This window comes from Lithobates pipiens, unplaced genomic scaffold (genome assembly GCF_037356315.1).
Source record: "Lithobates pipiens isolate NorthernLeopardFrog02 unplaced genomic scaffold, aLitPip1_a1.2 Scaffold_23, whole genome shotgun sequence".
NCBI classification, from domain to species: Eukaryota; Metazoa; Chordata; class Amphibia; order Anura; family Ranidae; genus Lithobates; species Lithobates pipiens.
The window spans coordinates 45,185,250-45,211,374 of NW_027507785.1; the positions used below are offsets into that span (position 1 = coordinate 45,185,250).

General features: G+C 42.5%; 1 protein-coding gene and 1 non-coding gene across 2 annotated transcripts in view; both read right to left on the reverse strand.

The window, feature by feature from the left end:
- DCAF1 (DDB1 and CUL4 associated factor 1) overlaps positions 1-26,125 on the reverse strand; it is a gene marked incomplete in the record, with an annotated part of 55,018 nt that overhangs the window by 3,535 nt on the left and 25,358 nt on the right. Inside the window, 10 exon segments of the mRNA XM_077451511.1 lie at positions 373-477; positions 1,661-1,754; positions 5,091-5,324; positions 5,490-5,574; positions 5,657-5,739; positions 7,681-7,879; positions 11,277-12,525; positions 17,716-17,840; positions 22,648-22,817; positions 24,882-25,091. Of these exon segments, the coding sequence (XP_077307637.1) occupies positions 373-477; positions 1,661-1,754; positions 5,091-5,324; positions 5,490-5,574; positions 5,657-5,739; positions 7,681-7,879; positions 11,277-12,525; positions 17,716-17,840; positions 22,648-22,817; positions 24,882-25,091 (2,554 nt within the window).
- Positions 23,690-23,845, reverse strand: LOC143928617 (small nucleolar RNA SNORA62/SNORA6 family). The gene has a single exon (XR_013262455.1). It is a non-coding gene; the product is annotated as a small nucleolar RNA SNORA62/SNORA6 family (small nucleolar RNA).

A 26,125-nucleotide genomic window follows, 5' to 3' on the forward strand; every position in this document is an offset into this window, starting at 1 on the left:
AGTGAACAGGCAGCAGTGTTAGCTGCCCACAGTTAAAATGGTTGCTGCCAGACTCAGTGGAGGGAGATTTCTGCATCATATTTGGCAAGTACAGAATCCCAGAGTATGTATATATATATATATATATATATATATATATATATATATATATATATATATATATATATATAAAAATATGCAAAGTGGTTGGAGGGAAGCTTCAGAATGGCAAAGATGTTTTTTATTACAAATTATGTGAACAGACTGCAGTTTCCCTCCCCCATCTGTACTCAAAACACTGCCACACTACGATAGTCAACAAATAAAAAGACAACAGGCAGGAACCATTCTCACCCAAAATTAAATACGAAATTTTCTCTTTCACGGACTCACCAATGGGTTTATAATCTGTGGCATTAAATGTGCGAAACGACGAACCAAACGGACTCTTCATTCTCTCCTCCAGAAGGTCGTCTTCATCATCGGCCTGAAGCATGGCTGGGGGGGGGAAGGGAGACACAGTTATCAATGGAGAGGACTCTATTGTAATCACACAGAACAGGAAGAGATTGGAGGGATAGAGACCAAGGAAGGAAGGAAATCTAAAATTCAAACTGTTTATACAAAAACGTATAAAAATAAAAAACAAAATAAAAAATTAATTTCAGGATTGTGCATTCAACTTTCCTGCTGGGCCTTTGCAGGCTGAAGGACTTATAGACCAGAGCCATCTTCTCCGATCTGAATACAGGACAGGAAGTCAGTTGTGTGCAGGAGATTATCACTCCCCACATTAACTAAGGCTGTCAGAAGCCAGCACAGGACTCTACTTGCCAGCAACCACACAGGACTGAAAGTTCCACCTTTTTTTTTTTATTCCAATTATTTTCACGTGCATCCTGAATGCGTTGATAAATGGCAGTTCCCCCCCCCCCCCCCACCATCTTTGTAAATACTCTTTTTTTCTCTCATTTTCTACAGCACTTTCTGGCTGCGGCCCCTACGCGATGTCGTCACTAGGCAATTTGGATTGACTCCTGGGATAGACGACGATGATATCCTAGTCCAGTGATGGCAAACCTTGGCACCCCAGATGTTTTGGAACTACATTTCCCATGATTCTCAACTACTCTGCAGAGTGCATGAGCATCATGGGAAATGTAGTTCCAAAACATCTGGGGTGCCAAGGTTCGCCATCACTGTCCTAGTCCATGGGAAACCGGCAAGTGACAAAATCTCACGTTATTTCCAGACCGCAAAGTGACACGAACGGGGGGGGGGCGCCATTTTCGCAGAACAGCATCTGATAGGGAATGGAGCATCTCTGCTCAGGACCCGCCAGTACATGGGGGGGGGAATAAATAATGAAATGCAATGCTAAAAAGGTGTACCTATTAGTTCGATTTCCAGGCTAAAAAATAAAAAAATAAAAAAATAAAATAAAAAAAAATAAAAAAAAGAAAGAAGGGTTTTGTTTTTTTCTTGTGGGGGGACACTGCATTCCCCAACCGCCATTACCTTCCGGGGTGTCCTTTTCCTAGGTTGCTATAGCAAAGGGGCATTGCAATTCATTATTTTATGAAATTTGATTTCAGATCATCAATCATTCTTCCATCGGTCAATGTGACCCGATGGAAAAATATAAATTTTAGGTCTCTAGAATATTCAGCTGAGGCGTTACCTCCATACATAACGGTCCCTGTGTTGTTGAAGACGACTCGGCACTGGTCCAGTGCAGGCACGGTGTGTAGGAGATGGAAGGTTCGAAGGTCCCACTAAGCAGAGGGTTAAGGAAACTGATGACTGTTGTAAAGTGTCACCTATCAGCACATGTGCTGAAAAAAATCACAGGAGCCAGCAAGAGACAAACAAAAAAACAAACAAACCAAAAACACAAAATTACTGAATTTGAAGCTAAACTCTGGAAAAGTAAAAAATAAAAAAATAAAATAAAATAAAATCTCACCAATACTTGTGAAAACACACTTGTTGTTTTCCAAACACTTCCACAGTTTTTTTTCCCCCCTTTCTTAGGCTTGATTCACACTAATGCGTTTTTTGATGCATTTTGCAGAAATGCAGGGAAATTTTTTTTTTTTTTTTTAACATGGGTTCCTATGGAACATGTTCCCATCAATGCATTTTTGTGCCTCTGCGTTTTTTAGAAAGGGTCGGGGACTTTTTTTTCATGCAAAATGCAGCATTTTGCATGTAATAGAAGTCAATGGACCTGCATCAAAAACGCAAGTACCGCTTTTTTACCGCGATTTGCATAAAAAAAAAAAAAAAACCTGTATATATCTGGTTGCTAAGGCTGCTTTTACACTGGGGCAGTATTCAGGCGTTACAGCGCTAAAAATAGCGCCTGTGTAACGCCTGAAAAAAACCGGCCCCTTTCACTCCAGTGTGAAAGCCGGAGGGCTTTCACACTGGAGCGATGCGCTGGCAGGACGGTGAAAAAAGTCCTGCTAGCCGCATCTTTGCAGCAGTGAAGGAGCGCTGTATTCACCGCTCCTACCCATTGAAATCAATGGGACACCGCGGCAATACCGCCGGCAAAGCGCCGCTGCAGCGGCGCTTTGCGGGCGGGTTTAACCCCTTTTCGGCCGCTAGCGGGGGTTAAAACCACCCCGCTAGCGCCCGCACACCGCCGCTAAAATGACGGTAAAGCGCCGCTAAAAATAGTGGCACTTTACCGCCGACGCCGCTCCCGCTGCAGTGTGAAAGCAGCCTAAGAAACAGTGTAAGAAAAATAAAAATAAAAACGCGGCAAAAACGCGTGTCCAAAAAACGCAACAAGCACCGCAAAAAAAAAAAAAAAAGAAAAAAGCTCAAAAGCAACATGCATAGATGCGAATCGAGCCTAAAATACACCTTTTAGCCCCCCGCTGACAAGTTGCACCACATTGCTAGCAATGGAACTGTGAAAATTGTCACAAATCAAGTCGTAGCGATTTTGAAAAAGGTTCCTGCGCTACTTCTATCCCCCCCCTCCCCCCCAATTTCACTGCGACTTGCATAGACTTCTGTTAAATGAAGTCGCAAGCTGCAATGAAATCAGCGGGAGGTGCAAATTGCACAGATCTGCGGCTTTGAAGTGGCGTAATTGCAAAGACGCACTGGAGTGAACCTTGGCTTAAAAAGGTAACAGGAAGAAATGGCTGAGCAATATGAGGGTTATGAAGAATAAAAGGAAGTGGACAAATTCCTGTTCATCGTCACCATTGCAGATTACAATCTCCATTATACCGGGGCTTGACAAATCCCAGGCGTCAGGTCACCATGGCTACTAGAAATTATGTCCTGGCACCTGGGCTGCCATCTGAATGCTTCCACACGCGCATGCGCCCGCCCCCCCACCCCCACGTTTTTCTGGGCTCCGCTTGCCCATCTTTGGGCCTGGGACTCGCATAGTGGGTGCCGCCGGGTGGAGGAGAGTGGACACACATTCGCTCTACTCCCCCTTCTTGTCGCTGACCTGGAAGTGATGTGTACGACGTCACTTCCGGGCCACCGTTGACAGTATCTCTGCCATCAAGGCCAAGAAAGAATGTAATGCAGTGTGATATCCACTTCTATAAATTCAGTGGTGCACAGGGAAGACATTGGGGGTCTTTTAGACCCCGGATGTCTCATTAAGGAGAACCTGTGACACCCCTCCCCCTACCCCAGCACATAAACCCTCCTCCCCCTCCAACAAAAATAAATAAAAAAATATATATAAACATTGCGGCCAGGCCACCTACGCCTAAAAAACAGCAATTGCGATATAAATTATATAATCGCCGCACACCACAAGAGTGAGAGCAATAATTCTCGCACCAGACCTCCTTCGTAATGCTAAATAAAGCTTTGTTCAAAAAAAAAAACTTTTTTTTTTTTTTTTTTTAACTGGCTGCTAGATTCAAAGCAAATTTGTTAAGCTCTGCAATATACAAATAGGGAGAAGTTCACTGAATGGGTGTGCGGCTGGATGTAATTGTAGATGGTCATAAATTGCCCTTAACCACTACAATACAGGGCACTTTCACCCCCTTCCTTCCCAGCCCAATTTTCAGCTTTCATCGCTCTCGCGCTTTCAGTGACAATTGCGTGGTCGTGCTACACTGTACCCAAATGAAATTTTTATCATTTTGTTCGCACAAATAGAGCTTTATTTTGGTGTTATTTATTCACGACTCCGTTTTTAATTTTTTGCGATACAAGCGCAAAAAAAGCGGAAATTTGGAAAAAAAAAACAATATTTTCTTTTTTCCATTTTAAAAAAAATCCAATAAAATCAAATTTTGTCATAAATTTAAGCCAAAGTGTATTCTGCTACATGTTTTTGGTAAAAAAAATTCCGTTAAGTGTATAATAATTGGTTTGTGTGATCACGGACATATGTACGCAAATGATCATGTACATATGTGTGCAGATAATCATTGGGACATGTGATTTTAGTGGTACATATGTGGGGGACATGTTTTTATTATTAGGGACATGTGTTTTTATTTGGGGACATGTGTGTTATGGGGACATGTGTGGGGACTGTGTTTACACTGTGTTGTGCGTTTACACTAGACTGATGATCAGTGAGTAAAAAGCTGTAAAAAGCAGCCCATACTCACTGATCATCAGCCGGCTGCAGCGATCTGCTCTCCTCAGCGATGACTTCCGTGTGAGGAGAGGAGAGCCGATTGCCTAGCAACCGGCTGTTTGTTTACATCACATGACGGCCGTGATTGGACACGGCCGTCATGTGATCAGGAGGGCCAATCAGAGCCCTCCTGACGATCTGAGATGTGCCGTGTCCGGGTGACACGAGCACATTGGGATCGCGCCGCTGCGCGGGCACGCGCGCGATCCCGCTACTTCTGAAGGACGTTCCTGAACGTCCTATCAGGAGTAGACGGCTCCCACCCGGCCGTATATATGCATTGGCCGGGTGGGAAGTGGTTAAATGCAAAGGCCGTTCTTTGTTAAACGTGAACTTGCCCCTTAATGGTCACCTATGCAAAGTCCAAACCCTTTCCTCATACTGCACTAGAGGCGAAACCCCCCCCCCCCCCCCCCCCCCCGATTTTAGGACCTCTCCACCACACAAAACATAAATTAGGGGGACAGGATACAATTTCGGTGTTAACGATGACCTCCAACCCGTTGGGATGGAACACTCCACTGATGTTCATGTTGAACTTATCAAACTTGTGGATGGCTTGAGAGGAGCGAACATCCCACAGGACGCCATCGTTCAGCACCAGGTCATCTGTGGGGTTGAAGGTGGCACAGTTCCGCTTGTAATTATTGGCCAAGTCGGGATTATATAATGTCAGCAACTTCTGACCCGTCTGGATATCGTAAATCTGTGGGACAGAAAAAAAAAAAAAAAAAAGAAGAGAAGAGGATTAGGAGGTTCTATTGCGCAGCTACAGTTAGAGTCCACTCTGAAGGTAGCGCAATTGGGCGACCTCATAAGAAGCAGCACCAGACCACACCCCCCCCACCCCTCTCCAGATCCAAGTACTCACATGAGCCACGTCTTCCTTTGTGCCGATGACGCGATCTTGCGAGTGTTTGCTGAACTCCACATAATGATCGTCAGGGAATGAATGTCTACAATACAGGAAACGCATTCATTAGACAGGAGCAGCGACCCCTCTACCCCCCACAGACTTGTACCTTGTCTCACGCTCACTTCATGTCAAAGACGGACTTCATGCCCCACAAGGCAGACAGCGGCTGACTCCATGTTGCAGCAGTCAGTAGGAGAGACCCGTCCTGAAGGAGAATGGAAAGGGGGGATGAGAGTATGCTCAGTAGCTTTATATCATTGACTAATATGCTATAGCAATAATGTCCTTTCAATGGAAGCACCTGAGCTGCATCACTTGGAGGTCACCTAAATAGTAAATAGACTCCACCTGTGTGCAACTTAATCTCAGTATAAATACAGCTGTTCTGTGAAGCCCTCATGTTTGTAAGAGAGCCTTAGTGAACAACCCGCATCATGAAGGCCAAGGAACACACCAGACAGGTCAGGGATAAAGTTGTGGAGAAGTATAAAGCAGGGTTTGGTTATAAAAACATTTCCCAAGCTTTGAACATCTCACGGAGCTCTGTTCAATCCATCATCGGAAAATGGAAAGAGTATGGGCACAACTGCAAACCTACCAAGACATGACCGTCCACCTAAACTGACCGGGCCGGGCAAGGAGAGCATTCATCAGAGAAGAGCCAAGAGGTCCATGGTAACTCTGGAGGAGCTGCAGAGATCCACAGCTCAGGGGGGAGAATCTGTCCACAGGACAACTATTAGTCGTCTCTCCACAAATCTGCCCTTTATGGAAGAGTGACAAGAAAGAAAGACATTGGAGAAAGAAAGTCATAAGAAGTCCTGTTTGTAGTTTGTGAGAAGCCATGTGGGGGAGGGGGCAGCAAACATGTGGAAGAAGGTGATCTGGTCAGAGGAGACCAAAAATTCAACTTTTTGGCCTAAAAGCAAAAAACACTATGTGTGGGGGAAACTAACACTGCCCATCCCCCTGAACACACCATCCATGGTGGTGGCAGCTTCATGTGGTGGGGATGCATTTTTTTCAGCAGGGACAGGAAAGCTGGTGAGAGTTGATGGGAAGATGGATGGAGACAAATACAGGAAAAATCTTAGAAGAAAACCTGTTAGACCCCCTACACACACCATTAGATTTTCTGCAGATTTTTGTCTTCAGATTTACCAAAACCATATAATATATGAGGTCAAACCTTAAGAGTTTCAATTCATATACAATCAGGCACGCCCTTGCATTACATGGTTTTGGTAAATCTGAAGACAAAAATATGCAGAAAATCTAATAGTGTGTACGCGGCCTTAGAGTCTGCAAAAGATCTGAGACCGGGGCGGAGGTTCACCTTCCAGCAGGACAACGACCCGAAACATCCAGCCAGAGCTACAACGGAATGGTTCAGGGATTCTCAAACTACGGCCCTCCAGCTGTTGCGAAACTACACATCCCATGAGGCATTGTAAAACTGACATTAACAGAAATGACTAGGCATGATGGGACTTGTAGTTCCTGAACAACTGGGAGGGCCGTAGTTTGAAGACCCCTGGTTTAGATCAAAGCAGATTCATGTGTTAGAATGGCCCAGTCACAGTCCAGACCTAAATCCCATTGAGAATCTGTGGCAAGACTTAAAAATTGCCGATCACAGACGCTCTCCATCCAATCTGACAGAGCTCGAGATATTTTACAAAGAAGAAGAATGGGCAGAAATGTCCTCTCTAGATGTGCAAAGCTGGTAGAGACACCCCCAAAAAGACTTGTAGAGAAGGGGGGGGTTCTACAAAGTATTGACTCCGGGGGGCGCCATAAAAAAAAACCCCCCCACACTTTTCACATATTTATTTGTATCAGTTCTTTTCCTTCCACTTCACAATTATGTACCACTTTGTGTCGGTCTATCAAATAAAATCCCAATAAAATACATTTATGATTTTGGTTGTAACATGACAAACAGTGGAAAAATCAAGGGGTATGAAAAACGGAGACACAGACCCATCAAGATGTACAAATGTCCATTTGACAGCTGTGCCCAATCATGGCAGAGGGTAGAATGTGAGGAAGAGTCCGGGGAATATGCTGCCTTACATAACCGTTTTGAAATCAAATGCAAAAAAACAAAACAAAAAAAATAAAAAAAACGAAGTGCAGTTCTTACTCGCGATGGCTCCAAGTGCGTTATAGCGGAGATGTGGCAGTTGTAACTGGCCTCTTCCTGTCCACTGAACACATTATACAGTTTTAGCTGCCCTGTGCACGTCCCCAGCATCAGGAAACGCTCCCGCGCCGAGAATGCGCAACACGTAAAGCCACTTTCGTCCAAGTTGGCCTCTCGGAAAACTGAGATTGGACGGAACCTGTCGAGTTAGAAAGTCACAGTGTAAAATAAAGCTCCTCTCCGATTGACTACTAACCCATCCCCCCCCCCCCCCCTCCTCCCCTTCCTTCAACCCAGCACATCAATTTGTTTTTTTACCTTGAGAAGGAAGACATACTCACCTTTCCATGCTGGAAAGTGCTCTCACACCGACGTCATTGTTGCAGACTCTTCTTCAGGATCCTGAGAGGACCCGGGTGCTGAACAGCCAACAAGAAGTTTATGATGAAGTGGGGGCAAAGCACTGGATAGGATTCCTCTTCATGGAGCCAAATGCCCTGTGCTCAATGGATCTCCGAAACGTAAAAATTTAACTACTACTGCTAGAGGCAAAATTTTTTGATCCGCTGACATCCTGGTCACATCTAACATTTCACGCGGTAAAACGAATTAAAAACCCCCAATGATCGTGGCACTTTTGAGTCTGACCGCTTGTCGACTGGCACACGCCGATATACGGTCGGTAGAATGGTTTCGCTGGGTAAAAAACGCATTGGGGACGTTGTTCCCTTTAAGAGCCAATGGGGAGCACACCACAAGGCAGGGGAACCAATGCGCTGGCCGCGGGCATGAGACACAGCATGGGTATTTGTGTAAATCCCTGTTCTGTCAGGGGAGAGGAGATATATCGCTTGTTCCTACTAAGTAGGAACAACGATATGTCTCCTCCCCCAGTCAGTCCTATCCCTATACAGTTAGAACACATCCAGGGAATACATTTAATCCCTTGATCGCTGCCCCCCACTCCGTCGTTAACCCCTTCCCTACCAGTGACATTTACACAGTAATTGGTGCATTTTTATAGCACTGGTCGCTGTAGGATTGTCAGTGATCCCAAAAAAAGGTGTCAAATGTGTTTTGGGTGCAAGAAGTATAAACTGCATTGTATTACAACAGGGATATGTAATTACTGAAACCCTCCAGCTGTTGCAGAACTACAAGTCCCATGAGGCATAGCAAGACTGACAGCGACAAGCATGACGGGACTTGTAGTTTTGCAACAGCTGGAGGTCCACCAATTGCATATTCCTGTATTAGTATATATCGAACAGTGTACAAGCTATAGATGTGTTTCAAACATTCCTTGTATATTTTATACACTTTTTCTATGTACATTTTTCTAATAAATATCCTTTTGAAAATTAAAACACTCTACTAAATCTTTTGAAAAATTATCAAGCCTTAAAAGTCCACCATATAGGGCAGTGATGGCGAACCTTGGCACCCCAGATGTTTTGGAACTACATTTCCCATGATGCTTATCCACTCTACAGTGTAGTTGAGCATCGTGGGAAACGTAGTTCCAAAACATCTGGGGTGCCAAGGTTCGCCATCACTGATATAGGGGATTTCTTTTTCTTCTCTTTTCTAATACTGGATGTGGCACTACCCTAAAAAAAACATTTTCCTACTAAGTAGGAACAACGATAGGTCTCCTCCCCCAGTCAGTCCTATCGCTATACAGTTAGAACACACAATAGGGAACACATTTAATCCCTTGATCGGCCACCCTTGTGTTAAACCCCTTCCCTACCAGTGACATTTACACAGTAATCAGTGCATTTTTATATCTCTGGTCGCTGTATGATTGTCAATGGTCCCAAAAAATGTCTCAAAAGTGTCCGATCTGTCCGCCACAATGTCGCAGTACCGAAAAAGAAAAAAAAAAATTTTTTTGCGCAAACCAATCAATGCTTACTGTGATTTTTTTTATTTTTTTAACCAAAAATATGTAATATAATTATATATATTTGAAAAAAAAATTACTTTTTTGCTATATCCCCAAAAATGTTTTAAAAAAAATAAATGCATTTCTTTATCAGTTCAGAGAGAGAATATATATATATATATATATATATATATATATACACACACACACACACACACACACACACATACACATATTATATACACACACATATGAAGAGATGTATTTGTTTTTAAAACATTTTTGGGGATATAGCAAAAAAGTTTTTTTTTTACATTTTATAGTACATAAAAATTAAAAACCAAGGGAGGTGACCAAATACCGCCGAAAGAAAAAAAAAAAAAAAAAAAAAAAGGACGCACATTTCGTTTGGGTACAGCATTACACACAGGGCCGCATGTGGCCTCAGCTACACACAGGGCATACAGCACATCCAGCAGCCTCACTTTAGTAAGGGACATAATTTGGGCCCAACCGAACTATGTGAAGTGTAATAAAAGCTGGAGTTCAGCATTAAATCCGGGTTTCTGAGGAAGCCAAGAAAACAGCTACTCCCTACGACAGTTCATCGGACATCCACTGACAACTTGAAACCAACCAGCATGTTTCAGAGGATCGATTTGAATATGGTAAAGATCTAGCTGTTAACACAGGAGGAGATTTACTAAAACGCAAATGCACACCGTAACCAATCAGCTTTCAACTTCAGCTTGGTCAATTAAGATTTTACAATAAAACCTGGAAGCCGACTGGTTACTATGCAGATCTGCACCAGCTTTAGTAAATCTCCCCCCCCCCCCCACAGTGTACACAGGGCTGATGTTTTCCTACCACAAAAAATTGCAGATCTTTGATGGAGGAGAACCTAATTGGTGCCCCCCCCCCCTCCCATGTGAATGAAGCCTTATTACTACATTATAAAACGACAACTCTGTTATAATAAAGCTTTTAGGGCCCACTCAGACTAGAATGCAGCGCGGGTAAGCTGTGTTTCTGTGCCGCTTCCCGCACTACATTCCGATCGCACTGCCCTTTGCGGTCTGTTGCAGGGGTGTATGGGGGGGTGGTCAGTACAACGTTAACGACGCCCCAAACACAGGTTGCATTTGCCAGCACCGCATCACATGGTACAGAAGTTACTACACGCACTACTTCTTGTGCGGTGCGATTTGAGCCCATTTAAGAATGAATGGGGCTGAAATTGCACTGCACAGAGCTGCATGCGAATCGCACAGGAATTGTGTTCCTGGGCGGTTCACATGCAGTTCCTAGGGTGAATGGGCCCTTAGTGTTTTCAGCACCTGCAGAACTGCAGCCAGCATTCTTACATCGTATAGAATGAATCAGAAATGGACTGGAGCATCGCTTTAAGCATTTATTTCCTGCTGTCTTCAAGCTGGTCCTTTGACATCACAGGTCCTCTTTTCTTCTCTATGGTGGTGGGCAATACTTACTCATGGATGGCACCGTGCTTCAATGAAATGTGAGCGCTGCACTTACCGGAGTGACGGCCATGGCATACAGGAAGTTAGTTGATGCTGGGCGGTATTTAAACCCCCCCGAAGGAGGACCAGCACCCGGGTCTTTAGAGGTGGAGTTGGGCCTTAATTCCCATTTCAATGCAATGTTCACAAAATGTTTCTTTAGATTTTTTTTTAATATACATTACCTGCCAAATATGAGATGGCGGTCGAAGCAGCCCCCATCCACACCCCCGTATTTGGGGAAGGCAGCTCGGCGGGTGAGTCGTGAGGTGCAATTGGTTGGGGCTTGTCTGCGCTGTTTGGGCTCGGGGCACTGATGCGGGGTGAAGAGAGAGAAAGGGGGGCAGATGGCCACAGGGTTCTTGCAGCGAGCGTGCTGTTCCCGTAGGTATTCAGTCATGATACTGTCCAGTGTGGGCGGTGAAGGCACGAGCCGCTCCAGTTGCTTCCTGATGGCTGGACTTTGGCTATAGGCACCGTGGTCCGACTTTTGCCGCAGGACGCGGCTCCTCTTCCCGTTGCAGGGGGAGTGGCGCTCTCTCCCGAAGCTAATGCGTCCAATGTGAGGAGAGCCTGCAGACGCAGGGGCTGGTGACTGGGAAGGCAGCTGAGGTCGGGCCGGAGGGTGAGGGCAAATGGAGCTGCTAGCGAGGCGTGCGGGGATGCGCGGTGTGCGTGGCAGGGTAACGGGCGATGAGGTAGCAGGGGGCTGCGCGGCGGCCACTGGCAAGAAGGAGGAATGCAGCGCAGCCGTCATAGGCAGGTCAGCCTCTTTAGTCAGGGCCGCTGCTGTGTCCTGCAGCCCCTTGGAGACAAGATGGTTACGAATTAACAGCAGGAGTTCCTTCTCCGGAAAGGTGATCCGCGACTGCGCCACCACGTCAGCCTTCTGCAGCCGCGCCAAAGATACATCGCTACCGATCAGCAGAGGCTTTCCCGAGACCCTCTCAATCAGCTCAGCGGCGTACTTGCAGAACCGGACGTGCTCGCTGCGCTTGTCCTGGAGGATCGGCTCCTTCATCAGCTGCTGGATTTGACTGCTGCTGAATAAAGGCAGTTTGCTGATAATCTGACGGACGGAGCCGCTGCGACTCAGGCCCACCAACGCCTTGCAGGCCAGAGCGCGGATCTGGTCAGCGTCTGTGATGGGCATCTTCACCGACAAGAGAGACAGGAGAACCTTGATGCCGTTGTTGGACTGCACGACGTTCCACATCTTGGACAGGGTCGGCTCCCCGCTGCCGTGCGGCGGGTAGGAGTGGGAGAGCGGCGGAAGCCGCCGGCGGGGCGTCCCCGAGACGTATTTGCCGATGCTGGAGATTCGAGTCTCTGGAGCGCAGACACAATTGATGATGATCTGCAAGGCAGATTTCTGGACTTCGGCATCATGGGTGAAGACTTCACCCTCTGCGACTCCCAACACGATGCTAATTCCTAAGAGGAGAAGAAAAGATCGTAAGAGCGGAGATTGGCAGGAGAAAAAGAGGAGGAGATATGGAGGAGGAATATTGTGACAGATAAAAAAAAAAAAAAAAAAAAAAAAAAGATATACATGTCCCACACTGGAATCTGCTAGTTAGAGAGTGTCAACTTCAGCTCTGGGCCTTTATTTTTATTTACATGGCAAAAAATAAAATACATACTATTAGTTAGAAGCCCCAAATAATAGAAAGAAAAAAAAAAAAATATATATTATATAATATATATATATATATATATATATATATATATATATATATATATATATATATATATATTTATTTTAAAGTGTATATTTTTCACAAATATACACCACTTTTTTTTATATATTTCTGTATACAATTTTTTTTTTTTTTTTTAAATGCGGCGTTCCACCCAAAAGAGTGCGCACATCCTGCTGGATTGTGGGAGGGACAAGAGAATTGATGTTTATTAAAAGTCAGCAGCTACATTTTTAGTATTAGTATTTTTATAATAAAAACATAAAAACGGACTGGAACTCCGATTAAATCGGAGGTCCTAGAGCAGAGGTCCTACATTTCCCGTGATGCTCAACTACACTGCAGAGTGCATGAGCATCATAGGAAATGTAGTTCCTAAACATCTGGGGTGAGAAGGTTCGCCATCACTGCCCTAGACTAAAATTGGCGGGCGTTTCAATTTTTTAATACCACACGGTATTTGGGCAGGTTTTTGGAATTTTAATGAAAAAAAATTAAATAAATAAAAAACAAACACACACACACCATTTTTTTTGTAAAACAAAGATGTTACGCCGAGTAAATAGATAAAAAAAAAAAAAAACCTGTCACGCTTTAAAATTGCTATCACCTGTGCAGTGGCAACAAACAAATTTCACAATCCACAGGCGACGCTTTAAAAGCCTTTTACAGCAGGGGGTCTCAAACTGGTGGCCCTCCAGCTGTTGGGAAACTACAAGTCCCATGAGGCATTGCAAGGCTGACAGTTAGAAGCATGACTCCCATAAGCAGAGGCATGATGGGACTTGTAGTTTCGCAACAGCTGGAGGGCCACCAGTTTGAGACCCCTGCGATTACCACTATAGATGTACAGAGGAGGTCTGGTGCTAGAATTTACTTGCCCATGATCTGATGTTTGCGGCAAATAACTCACATGTGGAACGATCACTGTGCGCGTGCAGGGCCAAGGTGCGTTCACCATGGGGGCACTTATTTCTTAACATATTTTAAAATGGTTTACCCGTTAGTTTATCTATTTTATTTTCTTTTATTTCAGCACTTTAATTGCTGTCACAAGTAATGTAAAAATCCTTTGTGACAGCAATGGGGCTATGGCAGGTACTCTTTATGGAGAGATCTGGAGTCTAAAAAGGCCCTAAATCTCTCCTCTGCCCTTAAAAGCAATCAAGATTGATATTTTTGAATACTTTTTTTTTTTTTTAAACGGCACTGCTAACATCCGCGTAAGCCGGAAGTGATGTCATATCATCGCTTCCGGGTTACTATGACGAATAGCCGATCAAATCCGATCCCGGGTTTGCTTGGCTGTCCGACGGACGCGGGAGCTGGTTGCTCGAATCCTTCAGTGGGATGGGAGAGCTCAGGCACACTACGAAGGCGGCTGGTAAAATACCCCTTCCACTGTTTGTAATTGCAATCAAGCAGCTAGTTAGCAGCTCCAATTGCTATTAAAAGAGTGTCAACCGCAAGCTCTTAAACGGTACCGGAAAGATACCTGCGGCTGCAGGCATCATCCCTGTATGACCACCAAAAGTCCAGCGATGTACAGGTACATCGTTGGTTATAAAGTGGTTATGAATGATACTTTAAAAAGAGGACCTGTACTGTGAAAGCTGATGCCCAAAAAAGGTAAACAAAATCGGAGTGGGGGGGATATAGTATGTGCCACACACACACACACATTTTAACAAGTGCCGAAAAGAGAAAAAATAAAATAAAAAAATACAGCCTTAATGTATTAAAAACATCCAAACATTAAAAAAAGGACCCATATCGTCTATGTACATCCGATGAGTGGCATGATACATATAAGGAAAAGCCTGGTGGATCAACGCGTTTCGCACATGAAATTGCTTCATCAGGATCCACTTGCCATTATTATAGGATATGGTACACGATACATCTATAATGAGAAAAAACATATATAATGTAACATCCACAATTGTAATTTTACATCAGTTGTGACACAAAAAAAAAAAAAAAAAAAAAGGTGGAAATCTACCAAAAGTTGTAAAATGGGAAGGGAAAGGAAGGCGAAAAAAAAATAAAATTTATATATATATATATATATATATATATATATATATATATATAAAAATAAAAAAAAAAGAAGAAGGTTGCATGTCAGTCTGGTGTCCATACTTAGGAGGAGTTTGGGGATTGCATGTTGGATTTGGTGAAGTTGGGTCTGCTTGCTGTGTGTATGTTGTCTTGGTCTGATGAGGGTGTACGGTTGGAGTTACTCGTTTGGCTGGTCTGACTTATTTTTTTTTTACTCTCTCTTTTTGCCTTCCTTTCCCTCCCCCTTTCCAACCTTCAGCCCATTTCTACTCGATATGGGTCTCAACTGATGTAAAATTACAATTGTGGATGTTACATTATTTGTGTTAATATATTACAGTTGCATCTCAAAAAATTAGAACATCAAAAAGTTAAAATTTTAGTAATTCAAGAAGTGAAACTCATATTTTCTATAGAATGCACAACGTATATTAAAAGAAAAGAAATGCTTGAACTCTATCAATCACTCTGTGTGTAACACACACACACTGATAGATCTCAAGCATTTCTTTTAAACTTTGACGATTATGGCTTACAGATAGTGAAAGCCGAGAATTCAGTAAGAAAATTAGAATATTACTTAAGACTTTAATACAGAAATGTTGGCTTGGTGAAAAGTCTGTCCATGTACAGTATAGTATGCGCTCAATACGTGGTCGGGCTCCTTGTGCCTGAATTTCTGGTGTTGGTCCGCTGTGTTTTTATCAAGTCCAAAGACAGTGCAGCCCTCTACCAGGAAATTCTAGAGCGCTTCATGCTTCCCTCTGCTGACCAGCTTTATGGAGATGCCGATGTCATTTTCCAGCAGGACTTGGCACCCGCCCACACTGCCAAAACTACCAATACCTAGTTTAACCACTTGCCGCCCGCCCTATTACAAATTGACGGCGGCAAAGTGGTTTCATAATCCTGAGCGGCCGTCATATGACGTCCTCGGGATTATGAGCCGCTGCGCGCGCCCGGGGGCACGCATTGCGGCGATCGTTGTTGCGGGGTTTCAGTCTGACACCCTGCAACTACGATCTCGGTAAAGAGTCTCCGACGGAGACTCTTTACCACGTGATCAGCCGTGTCCAATCATGGCTGATCACAGTGTAAATAGGAAGAACCGGTGATCGGCTTTTCCTCACTCGCGTCTGTCAGACGCGAGTAGAGGAGAGCCGATCGGCTGCTGCTCTGACAGGGGGGGCCTGTGCTGATCGATTATCAGCACAGCCCCCCCCCCCCCCCCCCCGAGGATGCCCACACTGGACCACCAGGGACGCCACCAGACCACCAGGGATGCCCAGGATAAGGTATGCCTCTCTAGACCACCAGGGATTCCAGTCAGTGCCACAATGGATGCCAATCAGTGCCCACAATGGGCATCACTGATTGGCATGCATTATTGTTTGGCACTGATTGGCATCCATTAGTACATTATAATACAATGCCGCCTATCAGTGCCCATCCGTGCCGACTATCAGTGCCCATCCGTGCCGACTATCAGTGCCCATCCGTGCCGACTATCAGTGCCCATCCGTGCCGACTATCAGTGCCCATCCGTGCCGACTACCCATGCCAGCTATCAGTGCCAATTTGTGCCACCTATCAGTGCCCATCCGTGCCGCCCATCCATGCCACCTCATCAGTGCCACCTCATCGGTGCCCATCAGTGCCGCCGTATTGCCCATCAGTGTATCCCCATCAGTGAAGGAGAAAATTTACTTATTTACAAAGTTTTGAAACTGAAACAAAAAAACGTTTTTTTTTTTCAAAATTTTCAGTATTTTTTTATTTGTTTAGCAAAAAATAAAAACCGCAGAGGTGATCAAATACCACCAAAAGAAATCTCTATTTATGGGAAAAAAATGATAAAAATTTCATTTGGGTACAGTATAGCATGACCGCGCAATTGTCATTCAAAGTGCGACAGTGCTGAAAGCTCAAACTTGGTCTGGGCAGGAAGGTGTTTAAGTGCCCGGTATTGAAGTGGTTAATAATCATGGTATCTCTGCGCTTGACTGGCCAGCAAACTCCTCTGCCCTAAACCCCATAGAGAATCTGTGGGGTATTGTCAGGAAGATGAGAGACACCAGACCCAACAATGCAGACGAGCTGAAGACCGCTACCTGGCCTAAAATAACACCTCAGCAGTGCCACAGGCTGATCGCCTCCATGCCGACGCCGCATTAATGCAGCAATTCATGCAAAAGAACCCCCTCACCAAGTATTGAGTGAATACTATAAAGTACATACTTTTCAGTAATCCAACATTTCTGTACTAAAAATCCTTTTTCTATTGGTCTTATGTAATATAATTCTAAATTTTCTGAGATACAGAATTTTGGGTTTACACTAGTTCTAAGCCAGAAACATCAAAAAATTCAAAGAAATGTCTGAAATATCTCACACTGTGTGTAAGGCATCTATATAAAAATATAGGAGTCTCACTTTTTCAATTGAATTACTGAAATTAACTTTTTGATATTCTAATTTTATGAGATGAACCTGTATTGTGTACCATATACTTCTACAATAATGGTAAGTGGTCCCTGATGAAGCACTTTCACGTGTGAAACACGGTAATCCACTGGGCTTTTTTTTTAGCCCATTATAAAAGCCGATTTTATCTTTTCGGTACCTGTTGAAATTTGTGTGGCACATACTATATCCCTCTACTTCAATCCTCTGATACAGGAATTGGAGGTTTTGTTTTCTCCGTTTTCTCTTTTCAATGTATATGCATAGGGGGGTTAGAGTGTAATTTCTCTGCAAAGGTCTTCCACCCACTCATATGTGAATATTGGATCCCCTTTGCTGGCCATCGTGTATTCCTGACAACACAGGACGCTGAAGAGAATGAAGAGGCCTGACCACTTACCAACAGTAGAGACAGTGGAGCCGCTTTCATCCAGAACATCAACCGACTCCGCCAACTGTAGCTGAATCTTTGGCACCACGGTGAGTATGGCGAGGACATCCAGAGCATAGCGGACCGTGTCATTTCTGTAAGAAGATAACTGATGGATATAAATTGCACAGGTAAAATAGAACTCCAGCCAAAACAAAAACACTTTTATTCAGTCCTGCCGAGTGAATCCACAATGGGCAGCACAGTGGTGTAGTGGTTAGCACTTTCACCTAGCAGCAATAGGGTCGCTGGTTCAAATCCTGACCACGACACCATCTGCCTGGAGTTTGCATGTTCTCCCTGTGCCTGCGTGGGTTTCCTCCGGGTACTCCCGTTTCCTCCCACACTCCAAAGACATGCTGGCAAGTTAATTAGACCTTGTCTATAAAAAATTGGCCTTAATATGTTTATGTGTTTGTAAGCGTGTCAGGACCTTACGGGGTAAAGGACCACGCAAAAAGCCGCAGATGGACTCTGGTGGCAAGAAAGCGCCCTGAGGCGATTCAGTTCGCATAGGTAGCGCTATACAAGTCACTCATTCATTCAATCCCCCTTACTTATAAAAGGAACACCTACCAACCCTTCTCCCACCATCCAAAAATGGAAAAAACAGAACAAAAACACTGTTCTGGCTGAAATCCGCTTTAACACTTTTCTTTCAGGATGTCCACTCAAGAGGAAAGTCCCACTCGAGGTATAGGAGATTGACAAGTGGGACTTTCCTCCTGTGTGGACGTCATGACATCCTCTTCTCAGAGGGTGCCGCGCAAAAATCGGCCACCGGCTGTTTCCACCAGACACCGCCAAAAACACCATGACAACTGGAAACAATGGATGGCTTCCTTCCATGGCATCCATTGTATAAATGGATGTGGCTGTGATTGTCCACAGTGCTCACATTGTACAGACAGGACCAATTACAGCCCATCTGTGCCAGATGATTCGCTTTGGCCAATCACAGCTGATTGCAACAAAAAGACACTAAGTTAATCAGTTTCAGTAAAAACTGGTGGCTTATACCAAGGAAATACATTGATATAAGTAATCATACTGTGTAAAAAAAAAAAAAAAAAAAAAAAAAAACAACAACACACACACCATGCAGTTGGAAGCTGTAATTGCCAATTTTTTTCTTCTTTTGTTGCAAAAAATGCAAATTTGTAATGTGTTTATTGAGCATGTATACTTGAATACTTGAATGTGCTCAAATAAAACTTTCAATATAAAACAAAACAAAAATGAAAAATAAAGGAAGGAAAACAAACCTTTTTTTGCATACGGTCACCAGTCAGTGTCCCTGATCACTATCACACCAGTTATATAACACTGTAAATGCACTGGTGACAGTATAAAAAAAAAAAAAAAAAAAAAAAAAAAAAGTATAGTCTTATTTCTTCATTTTTCAAAAATGAATGTGACCAAAAAATAAATTTTAACTGCAGAGGAGAACTACAGTTATTTCCTTTCAGCGTGCCTATTTTATTTCACTAAAAAGTAGCTTTTGAATTTTCATTTTTATAAATACGATCAGAATCCCATAACATGTCTGTATGCTACCTGTCTGTATTCTACCAGAGGCGATACTCATATTTTTTTGTACCTACCTCTGATAGATTATCTGCAAAGATAAAAACTACAATCTGATCTTTAGACTATTATGCAGGCTTATGGTCCCATCTGAATCACCTAGAGATGGCGGAACAAGCTGGTGCCCCCCTCACGGGGGACCATATGGGATGATGAAGAGGGAATCAGTCTTTGCTTTTGAACAAAAAATAGTGGCTGAGAAAACATTCTCTCACCTCGAAGCATATCCAGACAATGAAAGGCAGTTTTGTTTCAGTTAATTGGAGACAGTGAGAACAAAAGTTCTGTTAAGAGGTTAAAGACAGAAACTACAATCCTGGTTGCTTATGAAATTTAATTTGTTTTTGTATGGGATTATTATATTTAATATATTAGTTATAATGTTGGATTTTAAGGTTAGAATAATGTACTGCGTTACTCATCAGCTATAACATTACAAATATTGGAAAACTGAGTGGATCCTGAAGAAGCTCCTTTCGGGCAAAACTCGTTGATCCAAGCATGCTTTGTTGCTGTTTGGTGTATTATAGGTTCAATTAAAAACATACAAACAACTTTTTTAATGTGCATCAAAGAAAAACATTTTTGTCTGTATTAACTTTATTATTTGCTGTATTTTTGGGCACTTAAAAATCCCCATTTCCCTGTTAGAGACACATGGAGGTACCTCCTATTTACCACAGAAACAAACATTAACCATCAGAAGGTTTTTCGCCCCCTTCCTTCCCAGCCCAATTTTCAGCTTTCATCGCTCTCGCACTTTCGATGACAATTGCACGGTCATGCTACACTGTACCCAAATGAAATTTTTATCATTTTGTTCGCACAAATAGAGCTTTATTTTGGTGGTATTTATTCACGACTCAGTTTTTTATTTTTTTGCGATATAAGAGCAAAAAAAGCGGAAATTTTGAAAAAAAAAAAAAAAAAAAAAAAACAATATTTTCTATTTGAAAAGAAATCCAATAAAATCAAATTTTGTCATAAATTTAAGCCAAAATGTTTTCTGCTACATGTTTTTGGTAAAAAAAATTCCGTTAAGTGTATAATAATTGGTTTGTGTGATCACGGACATATGTACGCAAATGATCATGTACATATGTGTGCAGGTGATCACGTACATATGTGTGCAGATAATCATTGGAACATGTGATTTTAGTGGGATATGTGGGGGACATGTGTTTTTTTTATTTGGGGACATGTGTGTTTTGGGGACATGTGTGGTGACGTGTGTTTACACTGTAGGTTTATACTAGACTAGTGATCAGTGAGTAAAAAGCTGTAAAAACAGCTCATACTCACTGATCACCAGCCGGCTTCAGCGATCTGCTCTCTTCGCCTCAGCGACGACTTCCGTGTGAGGAGAGGAGAGCCGATTGTTTACATCACATGACGGCCGTGATTGGACACGGCCGTCATGTGATCAGGAGGGCCAATCACAGAGCCCTCCTGCCGATCCGAGATGCGCCGTGTCCGGGTGACACGAGCGCATCGGGATTGCGCCGCTGCCCGGGCACACGCGCGATCCCGCTCCTTCTGATGGACGTTCAGGAACGTCCAGTCAGAAGGAGGCGGCTCCCACCCGGCCGTATATGTATATTGGCCGGGTGGGAAGTGGTTAAAGAGGAGTTCCAGCCTGGGGGAATTATTATTTATTTTATTTTTTTAAGTTAGCAGCTACAAATACTGCAGCTGCTGAATTTTATTTCTGTCTGTAAATTGCATAGATCGCAACGCAATTGCAGCGATCTTACCTGGAAGTAGCAGCGGGTACCTGGTTTTGACAGGCAGCTTAAAAAAAAAAAAAAAAATTATATATATATATATATAAATAAATAAAATATATATAATATAATATAAACCTGCCATGAAGCAAAAACCTCAGAGGCCTCTGTCAGAAACAGAAATTTCATGATTCACTGACTGCATGCAAGATGTGGAGCATTTACTTTATTTGCAGCAAGTCTGAACAGATTCAGCTTCACTAATCCAAGCACTATAATAGGGCCAGTGAGGTGGGGCACTGGGCAGAGGATGTATTTCAGCTATATTGCATTAGGTTGACACAAACTTAGGCTCTGGTGTATAAGGAGTAGAACCACACACCTTATCTGGGCCTGAATGGTGCTTGAGGGGTGCCTGCTCCCGCAGCTTCCATCTTGCAGAGTGCACAGCGGAGACGATTGAGGCATTTAACGCTCCTGGGTAATACTGCTGTGGCGACGACTGGAAGCAGAAGCAACATGAAGTGCCTGCCCCTCTTTCCTGCACTGTAGCAGGCAGAAATGGAATCCGCCTGCGCCCTGCTGGAAGTCCCACCTCCCTGGATGTGACGTCACAAGGGGAGGGCAGAAGCCCAGAGACGACCAGCGAACAAACAGCCTGGTCCGCACAGCCCTACCCCGCTCCAAGCAGACAAATACTGTCACCAAGCTGGAAGGGAGAGAAGGCCCCGGAGCACGTCCCACCTGACAGGGGGTGGGGATGTAATGTAGTTGCTGGGATGGTCACAAAACAAATAAAAAAAAAAAATAAATAATAAAAAAAAAAAAAAAGGGATGGCAATACTAGACAGGTCACTGCTGAAAAATTTGTGTTTTCGTGTCATTCGTTTTGTTTTTTTTCAGAAATTCGCAAAAATGCAAAATGACTAAATTAAAATTATGGGTATTGAATTTCCTTTCAAATTTGGCTGTTGGAGAACGGAACGAATTTAACCAAAAAGTTACGAATTATCCGAAATAACGAATGCCGTATCTAAACAAATAATAAAAAGTTTTTATTATTATTAATTCGTTACATTCCATTCGTTTATATACGGAATTCTTCATTTCAGATCATTTGTAACTTTGGTTAAATTCGTATTCGTTCACCAACAGCAAAATTATTTCAGATTTTTGAATTTTCATTCTTATTTTCGATGTTGTAATTTTAGAATTTCTGAATATATTTGGAAAAACTCAGAAATTCGAAAATTTCCAAATTAACTCATTTGTTAAAATTACTTAAACAAGGAATTTGGAACAAAATAAATTGCACATGTCTAGGCGTTACAACCCCAGCACTTGGGGGGGGGGGGGGGGGGGGGAGAGAGGAGTGTAGCGTCATTCTGGTTACTTCGCAGTGCTCTCACCATGGAGGGGGGAAACACAATGAAGGAAGTATCCGCCCCTTTTAAAGCTTTGGTATCGCAATGTTTCCAGGGAAAGTGGGTGGAGCTATGGTCTCTCCAGGTGTGGTCTAGAAAGACGATTAGGGAAAGGTAGGCTTTTGTTTTTTTGGATTGCTCGCAGGCATCTAGTGGTCTGCACTCACCTGGCGTAATAAGTTTTCCAGCTGCAGGCGATGGAGATGAGCTGCAGAAGCAGCTGGACACAGGACAGTTTCAGGAACACTTCAGCCGGCTCCCAGTACAGCTGAGAGGGTCCAAACTCTATAAGATATTCCATCATCTCGACAATCTGCTCCCGGGTGTATGTGCAGGCCTTTGGGGAGGACAAAGGGGGACCATCACAATGCAGACATAGAACATACTTCACCAACAAAAACTATTTAAAAAAAAAAAAAAAAAAGGGGGATCTGCAGAGAGTGTGTGTATAAAAAAAAAAAAATTATTATTATAATATTATTTTATTATATTATATATTATATATAATATTTTATTTTACACACTCATTACCCACAGTTACAGCCTTTTGTACCACCTGCCCCAACCTATTAGATTGTAAGCTCTTCTGCAAAATTGCATTGTAACTGTATTGTCTCCTTTTTATATTGTAAAGCGCTGCGTAAACTGTTGGCACTATACAAATCCTGTATAATATATATATATATATATATATATATATATATATATATATATATATATATATATATATATATATATATATATATATATTATTATATAATATATAGGCAATTTTTTTTTTTATACAATTTTTTTCTATATAGAAAAAAAAAAAAAAAAAAAAATGTTACATGCTATAATATATATATATATATATATATATAAATAAAAAAAAACAGGATTTATATAGTGCAAACAGTTTACGCAGCGCTTTACAATATAAAAAGGAGACAATACAGTTACAATGCAATTTTACAGAATACAGAAGAGCTTACCATCTAATAGGGTGGGGCAGGTGCTACAAAAGGTTGTAACTGTGGGTAATGAGTGTGTAAAATAAATAAATAAATTATATATATATATATATATATATATATATATATATATATATATATATATATATATATATATATATATATATATATATATATATATATATATATATATATACACACATACATATACACACACACACACACACAAATTTTATATATTTTTTAATTACATGATGAATGTGACACAGATCACTATCAAACTCCGATCATTGAGCAGAAAGCTCTGGCGGTGTTAGCGAAAATCTCGTCATATTACTTTTGCACGCTTCCGACACTCTAGAGTTCATTGGCTGAAACTCAGCCTAATCTCAGAGCTTTAACAGCGTGCTGTACAAAAGTAAACACCAATGGCTTTTAATAAAAATGGACAACATTTCATATTGCCACCACTTTTCCATTTGTAGATATACTGCTCCATTTGAAAGTAGAGGTTAGTGCCACCCAAGTGCGTTCCTGCAGCCAGAAAATTGAGGGCATCTTCCTCTTTCATTTGCGGGGGGGGACATTCAGACCTCCGGACATTGTTAATCACCCCCTGAAGCTACGATGAGGAAAAAGCGACATGCCGTGTGGAGAGTGTCCAGCTGGAGCCCAAGTAAAAGAGGAATATATCTATTGAGACATACACTCGCCTCCCACTTTATTAGGTCCCCCTCGCTAGTCCCATGTTGGACCCCCTTTTGCCTTCATTCTTGGTGGCATAAATACAACAAGGTGTTGGAAACGTTCCTCAGATTTTGCTCCATAGTGACATGATAACATCACACAGTTGCTGCAGATTTGTCGGCTGCACATCCATGATGCTGATTCTCCCATTCCACCACCTCCCAAAGACGCTCCATTGGATGAGATGCGGTGAGTGTGGAGGCCATTGGAGGACGGTGACCTCATTGTCTAGTGGTGAGATGATTGGAGCTTTGTGACATGGTTAACATTGCCGACTTCCATCACCCAATCATATGCAAAACAAAGATGTCTTATTTTCTTTCCTTGCATGTGATGTGATTGGGTACACTTTGTAAAGTGAAGCTTCACCTGATTTGCCAAGCTCTGGAGCAACTACACTTGCAGAGTGCACAGTCTATTTGGCTTTGGTCAATCAACCCCACTGGATAGGAGAACATATTACCCATTTTTATTGTCAAGACCTTTAGGGGTCGATTTACTAAAATTTGGAGAGTGCAAAATCTGGTGCAGCTGTGCATGGTAGCCAATCAGCTTCTAACTTCAGCTTGTTCAAGTATTCTGGAAGCCGATTGGTTTAAGTAAATCAACCCCTTTTGTCTCAACTTTTATTAAACCTGACAAGAGCGCTCTAACAAAAAGCCCTGAAAATACAGAAGCCAGGTCTCTTTTCCAGCACTCACCTTGTAGGGAGGAGGAGGATGTATTGGAAGTCCTCCTTCTGTCCGCTGCAGAGATTGCTTGACCTGCTCCACCTTGATGGCTAAATGCGCCTCAAAGTATCGTCGCAGTGCCATGCACGTGTGCTTCCCCGTTTGGCGACTTGCGAAAATTTCATCGTCGCTCAGCAGAGCTCCCTGGTCTTCCAAATTTAAGATTTCTAGAGTGCTGATCTGAAAATAAAGTTAAAGTTATAGTGGCAATTACAGATTACCTGATCAGATTGCGTGATCATAAAAAGGAGCTGCACGATTCTGGCTAAAATAGGAATCATGATTTTTTATTTTTTTTTTGCTTAGAATAAAGATAACGATTCTCAAGGTGTAACATCTTCTTTCACATATATATATATATATATATATATATATATATATATATATATAAAAAAAATAATAATAATTGGGCTAACTTTACTGTTTAGTTTTTTGTTTTGTTTTTATTCATTAAAGTGTTTTTTTTTTTTTTATTGCATTGCAAAAAAAAAAAAAAAAAAAAAAAAAAAAAAAATCACTGTGCAAATACAGCGTGACATAAAATATTGCAACAACCTCCATTTTATTATTCTCTAGGGTCTCTGCAAAAAAAATAAAAAAAAATAATAAATTCATGGGTGGGTGTTCCAAGTAATTTTCAAGCAGAAAATAATGATTTTTACTTGTAAGCAACAAATTTCAGAAAAGGTTTGGTCTTCAAATGGTTAAACTTCTTTCATTTACACACTGGAGTTCTTTCCTTTGATAAAAGAAGGAAAAAGATACTTTGTTTCTACTTATTTGTGTGTTGCGATAAAACATGGCAGGCTGCCTGGATTTTTCTTCCCCCCCAGGTGTGAGAACTCTCTGCACTTGTTAGGCTCGGTTCACACAGGGGCGGCACGACTTGCAGCGCCGCGACCTGTACACGATCAGCGGCGACTTGCAAAACGACTTCTGTATAGAAGTCAATGCATGTCGCCTGAAGTAGTACAGGAACCTTTTTTCTAAGTCGGAGCGACTTGAGTCGCTCCTATTAGAACGGTTCCATTGTACAGAACGGAGCGCGACTTGTCAGGCGGCTAAGTCGCCTGGACAAGTCGCCCCTGTGTGAACCGAGCCTTAGAAAGAATCCCGACATGCTGTTTTGAAGATCGGGAAAGGTAAAAAAAAAAAAAAAACAAACACACACACACACACACACACCACAACCAGGTTAGCAACATTTAACCTCT